The 8,794-nt window shown below is 42.2% G+C and overlaps 1 protein-coding gene across 2 annotated transcripts in view; it reads right to left on the bottom strand.

Moving 5' to 3' along the window:
- Window positions 1-5,258, bottom strand: part of SPHKAP (SPHK1 interactor, AKAP domain containing) — a 141,752-nt gene extending 136,494 nt beyond the window's left edge. For both annotated transcript variants that reach the window (XM_075570162.1, XM_075570164.1), the window contains exon 1: window positions 5,147-5,258. In XM_075570162.1, the coding sequence (XP_075426277.1) occupies window positions 5,147-5,169 (23 nt within the window). In that variant the 5' untranslated portion in view covers window positions 5,170-5,258. The remainder of the gene's footprint in view (window positions 1-5,146) is intronic.
- Window positions 5,259-8,794: the final 3,536 nt, after the last annotated feature.

Genomic DNA, 8,794 nt, shown 5'->3' with positions numbered 1-8,794 from the left:
ATTTACATTTATTGCCAGCAGCTTTCACTTTGCTTTCTCTGCTCTGTTGTACTTTGCTTTTTACCTCCTGCGCTGACAGTGCCAGGAATCAGCATGAAATAGCAATTATTTCATATTTATTTACCTGGTTTCATGCATTTGAAACAGAAGTGCGTGGCAGAGAGACCTGACTCAAATAAAGGGAGTAAATGTTTGTCCCTTCTCCTTTAATGAGAGTGACTGCCTTCCAGTCAGCGAGACTGCCTCTCCAGTCAGCGAGACTGCTTTAAAATAGTAAGACTGCCTCCAAAGACTGAAAGTGCCTTTCAATAAGCGAGACCGTTTTCAAATTTGTGACTGCCCTCCATTGAGCGAAAGTGTCTTCCAGTGAGTGACTTCCCTCCAGGGAGTTAGGCCGTGATTATTCCAGAAGTCGCCGGCGATGCCGCGCGGCTGGAAAACAAACTGCTGAAATCCGCTGATGCTTTACATACCAGTGCGCCGCCTGGAGCTGCAGGGCGGCAGTCTCCTGAAGAGATGTGCAAAACTGTTTTCTTGACGCGACAGCCGTGTCACGTGAGCGGTTCAGCCAATGAGGGCGAACCGCTCACGGCCACGCTTCTGTCACACCTCCAAGCCTCCTCTGCTCTCACTCCCCGGGATAACCAAGATGCTGCACGGCAGCAACGCTGGGTGACATCACATCACAGAATTGAGCAGCCGCCCCGCAGCTCTTGGTATAATCTCAGCCTTAGACTGCCTTCCATTGAGTGAGACTGCCTTCCATTGAGTGAGACTGCCTTCCATTGAGTGAGACTGCCTTCCATTGAGTGAGACTGCCTTCCATTGAGTGAGACTGCCTTCCATTGAGTGAGACTGCCTTCCATTGAGTGAGACTGCCTTCCATTGAGTGAGACGGCCTTCCATTGAGTGAAACTGCAACTTTGATTATGTTACACGCTATAATATTGTGACTGTTGAAATAACCAGCCAGGTCTCCATACCTGTTGTAGGGTCACACATCACTCTACCACCATTCCCTCCTGTGAGAGGAACCCATCAAAGTGATAATATTTTATTTCTCAGATAGTAATTTCCGAGCTGGTTTCAGATCCAGTGCTGGGCAGAGTGACAGAGAAATAGACAGACAAATTACAGTTCATTGCATTGGGAGCACGTGTTGGTGCCATTTAAAGGATATTGTGTATTCATATATTCAAGTATGTTTGTTCTGAACCAGCCATGCATTCACCCCATCAAATAACCAAGGTTCTTGTATCACCACATAACACAATGCTTTCTCTGACCGTTCAACAGAAAGCAAAGCCAGGAACATGTTTAGTATCCATTGGGAGACGTCCGTTATAGCCTGGCCATATAAAGTGTCTATTTAAGGTTCTGTGTATCAAGGCAATTGTGCTGCTAATCCGGGAATTATTTTCCTCCTGTGTCTCATCAAAGTAGAAGTTACATGCCTCTGTGTGGGAGGCAATAGGATGAGTTATAGGGAGCAGTTATATGGGGCAATAGGAGGAGTTAGAAGGATAGATTATATGGAGCAATAGAAGGAGTTATAGGGAGCGGTTTTATGGAGTAATAAGAGGAGTTATAGACAGCAATTCAAAGGGACAATAGGAGGAGTTATACGTAGAAATTAGAGAAATGTAATCAGTTAATTATTAAAGGAACATTTTCTGGTGATAGACATTTTTCTTTTCATCTAATTTTTTTGTTTAAGAGATCTCTTCCTGTTTTTATTTTCAAAATCTGAGGTTCTGATCGGGAGATGTGTGTTTGAAATCTTAAGTTTTCGGGAGATTAAAATGGAACTCTCCCCAGAGACCAGTGCAGTCTAAGGCCGCGCGTATAGACCGGTGACGGGACGGGTGACGTCACCCGTTGCCGCTAGTGAAAGTTATATTTCGCCTCGCGGCGGCGTCGCAGGCTTCCGGGCATTTGATTTGATATGGGGCTGTCACATGCGGCGACAGCCCTTGAAAAATCAAATATTCCCGGCATCCAAACTACGCGACGCAATGTCGCTCTGTCGCATTGCCGCCGTTGCACTTACTATAAGCGCACGCGGCGGCAGCAATGTATTTGTTTTTGGGTGGCGTCGCCCGTCGCGGGCACTATACGCGTGGCCATAATGTTACCGCCAAGATTAATATCATTTTTTTTATTTTTTTTTAAGAGCAGGACATGCTCAGGGTGAAAGATACTAACGTTTTAGGAGTTAAACTCATACAGGGTTCTGGAGGGGATTGCTGTTTTAAGAAAGCAAACAGGTAGTAAGAAGATTATTTCACTGGGGGAAAAAAAGGAACCTTTTTCTTTTTTCAGTGTCGAAAAATGAGATGAAAATTAGTTATTTATATTTATATTTCCTCCAGGGATATATGATTCAGAGTCATCGTTTTATTTGATCCATTCTTCAACCTACAATACCTTCAGCTTTACAAATTCCATTTCTCGCCTTCATAGTAGCGAGTCGAGGAGTATTTACCAAATATTCCTTTTTATATGAAATACACAGGCATTTCATGTTACTGCCGTGTGCTGTGCTTCTTCTTAACGCCTACCTGCAGAGCTCACAGGTAGATGTAATGACTTATTTACAGTTGATGGCGCTAATATATGCCGCAGCGCAGTACAACAGGGAGTGAAAGACAATTACATATACACCGTGTAAAGGAATAGCTTGATACAACTATTAACTATTGCAGTAAAAAATGCTAAAAGAACACTAGAATAAAATGTACAACATTTAGTTGTTTGTCTTTCCATTGCAAATCAGATGAAAGGTGATGAATTACACTCCTCCCATTATGCTTATACAAGACTCTTCCCTGCAGAGCTCACAGGTAGATTAATGTCTTATTTACAGGTAATTGCGCTAATGTAAGCTGTAGCGCAGTACAACTGGGAGTGAAAGACAACATTGGAAATATTGGCAGGTTATCACATCTCATGGATCTCAGTGGTGTGTGTGTGTGTGTGTGTATATGTATATACAGTGGTCGACAAATCACCAAAAAATCTACTCGCCACACAAAAAAATCTACTCGCCACCTAGTACCAAATGTGTGCTGCTTGGGCCAAAGGAGCTCGCCACGATGTTAAATCCACTCGCCCGGGGCGAGCAAATGTATAGGTTTGTCGAACACTGTGTATATATATATGTATATATATGTATATGTATATGTGTATATATATATATATATATATATATATACATATACACACACACACACACACACATATATATATATATATATATATATATATATATATATATATACACACACACACACATACAGTACATATATTTATTATACACAGTATAAAGGAATAGCTTGATACAACTAGTAACTATTGCGGTAAAGAACACTAATAAAAGAACTCTTGAATATAATGTACAACATTTCGTTATTTTTCTTAATATATCTTAAACATAAATCAGATGAAAGGTGATGAACTACACTCCTCCAGTTATGCTAATTAAGCAGGAATGAGGCAGTCATAAGTGGTCAGCACCTAAAACCACAAGGGCTAGAGAATCACATCTAAACAAGACAATCTTCATTTAAAAAAAGCATGAAATATCTAATAAAAACAAAAATCATGCGTATTGCTTTTTTTTTTTTTTAAGTCTAAGTTTTTATTAAATATCAATATTTCCATTCCCAGTGAGACCATTCTCAGAATCTTTAGTGACTTGAAAGTGCAAATTTATAATGAGCCCTCTGATGCCTTATGAAGGTTAGTATAAATATAATATAATAAAAAATAATGCATCTTTTTAACCCCTTCCTTGTAACACAATGTTGCAGCGAAATGGTACATTTTAATAAGACAGGTGATAAATACTGTCATCTCAAAACAGCCAAGGTGTCGGGTAACATGTACACGTATTAATACTCCCCGTGTGGAAGTCAGCACCCCAGGACTGGATATGCCAGTTGTATTGAGGCTTGTCTTTACTGAACATAAGGGATTTGAAAACAAGAAATATTCTCTTGCGCATGAACGCCAATCTAAGTAACAGTCATTTAGCATCCTTAGTTACACGGTCCCCTGGCAAAGAATGGGTTAATCTGCACACAGCAATATACATTGAAATAAAAAATCTAGAAGCAGAATTTGATGGCAGGTAAATACCACTGAATCTGTCCAGTTTCCTGTCTGCTGTAAAACCGCAGATCCTATTTGATCTTTGGCTTTCTTTCACATGTAGCCTTCTGTCTATCCCAAGCATGTTGGAATTCCCTTACTGTATTAGCCCCTACCACCTCTGCTGGGAGACTATTCCACGTATCCACCACCTTTTTCGGGGTAGAAGTACTTCCTCACATTTCATTTTTCATTTCATTTCATTAGATGGGGAAGGTATACAGGGATATACCAAATAAGTATACATGGGAAGGATGTTGATCCAGGGATTAATCCGATTGCCAATTCTTGGAGTCGGGAAGGAATTAATTTTTCCCCTTAATGGGGTTTTTTGTTTGCCTTCCTCTGGATCAATAAGTATAGATATAGGATAAAGTATCTGTTGTCTAAATTTAGCATCGGTTGAACTTGATGGACCTACGTCTTTTTTCAACCTCATCTACTATGTAACTATTTTACAAATAGAGAAAAATGAAGCTTTTCCAACATAAGTCCCCAAGCAAAAAAAAACTCCAGCTAAAAGTAAAAGAAATGCGTGCTGTAGGTTAATAAACCCCATTCCCTATTTCTGTCTGATCTTTTTGTCTCTGTTAGAAGTGAATGGTCCACACACATTTTTTTTTAAACAGGTATTTCCCATTTCTACATAAGTACGGCAGAGAAACATAAGAACACCAATGAGAAGGGAAAATTCTGTGTTTGAAGTTTGGTGGTTTCTTTAATACATTATCCGGCAGCATCGATCGACGTTTTGCACATAGAAATAGTGTAGTTCCTCTACGTGAGCTGGACTTCTCTAACCTACAGTATGCAATTCTTCTACTTGAGCTGGACGGGACTTCTCTACCCTATGCAGCTCGCCACACAATCAAAAAATGTTCTGTTTAATAAATACAGCTGGTCTTATAGAACCTAAAACATGTACATACAGAAGGCACAGTCGGAGAGTAGTGCGGTCACACAATGCATCAAATAACACGTTTAAAAGTCTCACCTCTTGGACGATTCTGCCCACATCTCTAGAATGACAGCATGCAGAAGGAGAGCTCAGAGAACGGAATCCCTTCCAGACACACTCACTGCTGCTTCTACACTGAATCCTCGATTAGGGGACCAAAGCCACTCCTTCTAACTACCCAGCGGTGAGTCACAGAGAAGATGTGCACAAGGCAGATTTCTATAACTCCTTCACAGCCGGAGAAACCAGCAATGCGCTGCGAAGGGGTTTAGCTCTCGCAAAGCATCCTTTTTAAATGCAAAGCTGTACTGGGGAATGTATACAATGCAGGTGCAGTGCTAAGTAGCAGCGTGTATTGCAGTTAAAGAAGTCAGAGGAAGAAATCGCAGAGCACCGGTGGATTTTCTGAATACTAATTTATTAAAGCCAAAAACATACAACGTTTACAGTGGCCACTTTATATCACTTGAGAAAGACCACTAGGTCGAAACGTTGTATGTTTTTGGCTTTAATAAATTAGTATTCAGAAAATCCATCAGTTCTCTGCGATTTCTTGCTCTGTATGTTCCTGGGTATGCTGCAGGCTATCATCCTCTCGCATGGAGCACCGGTAATTGTATCATTCTCATTTTTTTCTATGTAGGTGTGCAGCATGTACCTTTGTTTTCATAGTTAAAGCAGTCAGCCATGTAAAATGCTTGCATGAGCGGGAGGCCATTGATTTCTGTGAGAGCTTCTAATGAGTGAGGCTACCTTATAGTGAGCGATGGAACAAACTAATTAGTGAGGCTTCCTTGTAGTGAGCGATGGAACATTCTAATGAGTGAGGCTTCCTTGTTGTGAGCGATAGAACATTCTAATGAGTGAGGCTACCTTGTAGTGAGCGATGGAACATTCTAATGAGTGAGGCTACCTTGTAGTGAGTGATGGAACATTCTAATGAGTGAGGCCACCTTCAAATAAGTGAGACGGCCCCCAAATGAGTGAGATTACCATCCAATGAGTGCCTCCAGGGAGTGAGACTGCTCTCCAAGTGCTGTGGCTGCTCTCCAATGAGTGAGACTGTCTTTTAATTAGTGAGACTAACTGTCAATGAGTCAGATTGCCCCCTAATGAGCGAGACTGCCTTCAATTGAGTGTGACTGCCATGCAATGAATGAGACTGCCTTCCATTGATTGTGACTGCCATGCAATGAATGAGACTGGCTTCCATTGGGTGAGACTGCTTTCCAATGAGTGAGCCTGCCTTGCAATGAGTAGGTACTCACTCCATGTTACTGAGGTATACTTAAAAGGTGAAACTGTGCTGCTGTACCTTTTTAATAATATGTATAAAGATTACATGAAGGTGAATATAAATATTCTGCATCATTCTTGGAATTTATTGGAGGAAGGATGCCATTGCATGTGGAGGTGGTTAGCCCCTTTAATGTAACAATTCTACCAATATTTCCCCCTCTCCCTTAAGAAACTGCTCATTTTATGTTTTGAATATGCCATAGTTAATCAGGTCATTTCAGTATCTAATCTTTCTTAAAAAGAGACGTCAGGTTACAGCAATCTAGCTCTGAATACAAACTAAACAGCTTCATCCCTCGGTATTAAGGAACTATTAGCATTGAGCAGATGTTCCCAATTCTTCCAGATGATGGAATGGGAAGGAGGACATCTCCTCTCTCATGTTATTGATCCTCACACAATAGCTGCTGGCAATTTCTGCACAATCTGCATATTATATTTCAGCTGCATAATGCTTAACTCCACGGCTACGTTTCCTTAAATTGCATTGCAGACTCACACAAGGATCAGCTCATTTTCCAGCTGCTTTTCTAGCTCCGTAGCGAGCAACGGAAATGCGCTGAAATCATTTGCAAGACCCTCTCTGTATTCTCACTGTTTTGGTGCATATATGTGTAGCACCTTTTCCCCCACCCTAAGTGAGATCATAGAGCTACCGTGTATTCTGGTGCGGTGCATACCTTTGAGATCCTGAGAACTCTGTGGTGGTATGGGGAGGTGTCAGGACAGGCTCTCAATAATGATCATTCGTAGCACAGCGCCTCCAGCCGGTGAGGATCCTTGTGCAGCCAGGATGGTCCGCACTGGCAACTCAGATACTGGCCCAGTCAAGTATCTACAACATACTGCACCGACACACTTTATTCGAGCAAATACCCAGTATGTACCTGGCAGATACCTGGAATGCGCCGCTCCTCACCTCTGACAAGCCCCGTTGCGTTTGCCTTCCCAGCCTGGGTTCATGCCTGGCTGACGGGCGGCTGATCTGTTAAATGATAATGATTAGGATTTAATAGGCTGCAATGCTTCGCGTGTCTACCAGATGGCATAAATTCATGAATTGTAATGCAGTATATATAGATATACTGTGCAGTATTGCAGCCAGCGGGAATAAAATGCTTCAATCCCTGCCTGGAAATATCCCAATATACTCGGGCAGAAAACAGTCACAAACCTCAATACACCCGGGTATACCCGAATTCGTGGGACTAGCCGAGCTCGAATAAAGTGTGTCGCCAGTGTATGGGTTCAACTGGGTCTTTATTAGCAGCATACACGTAGTTATGACAGGCACATTCCCTGAAGTAGTACCCACAGGGCTTGAGGCCCTGCAGGGCCCTTCTCAGCTCTTTACGCCCTGGTGAGCTAAAAGGTAAGTGCTTCCACTCCACAGGGGGAGGGAAGAGAGCCTCCTGACTTCTGGGAGAGTGTCAACGTATGTACCCCAGGGGAGGGGCTTGTAACCCTGCCCCATTACAGGGCAGGTCTGATACTGACAGGCATCACATCATGAGCATGTGACCCAGCCAGTATCCTCCCCAGGGATGACACTCTCTGGTTGTTGTTAGACTAGCCCCTGGATACAACAATAGTGTATCCATGCTGCAACAGCAAGCTAGGCCTCCATGAGAGAGCTTATCCCCCACAATGCCTGTGTCTAATAGGACTTATAATGTTAGGGTCAAGGGAAAGATAATAGCCAGGGGACTAGGCTACATATGTATTTGAAAATTCAATAACCTTCAAGGCAGTAAAATGATCGCGTTGTTTGTGTGTAAAGCGGTCAGTGAACAGCGCAGCATGCATTCGCACTGGCTGTGATCTCCCTTCTCAATCTCTAATTGTCATTTATGTCACTTAAAAGCTGTGGTGCATTGAGATTCATTACTATTGCCTTTGGCTTCAGCTTCTCCAGGAACAGCACACGCCTCTTCTCCCCCTTTCATTTCTTCTTGGTGTTTTAGTGGACCGGAGAGAAGATCTGGAGGATTTTGAGCCCAGATTTATACACCCAAAGAGCTCTGCTTATAGGACAGAGCTGGACCAAAGAGTACAGTATATCAGTGATATTGTCACAGCCTTTGAAGTGGGTAAACTTGGTTCAAATTCCATTATAAGCTCCTTCTGCTCATCTCCCTGTTCACCAGGTAACAACATTTAGATTGTAAGCTGTTCAGGGCAGCGACTTGAGCAGAAACAAATAATATTAGTTATTATTAAAATCTCTTGGCTGCAGATTCAGCAACCCCTCTGCGTGCAATGGGGCATTTCAAGACCTGGCCATGTGTTGTGCAGCTGGAAGAGTTTCATAAACCCCTTGGTGATATAATCACGTGATTGTAATTGTATGATACAGTTTGTTTCATTTTGCTGAGTTAGGAGGAT

This window comes from Ascaphus truei, chromosome 14, assembly GCF_040206685.1.
Source record: "Ascaphus truei isolate aAscTru1 chromosome 14, aAscTru1.hap1, whole genome shotgun sequence".
Lineage (NCBI taxonomy): Eukaryota > Metazoa > Chordata > Amphibia > Anura > Ascaphidae > Ascaphus > Ascaphus truei.
The sequence above is the reverse complement of the archived record's forward strand: the minus strand, read 5'-3'. Positions and strand labels throughout refer to the sequence as shown.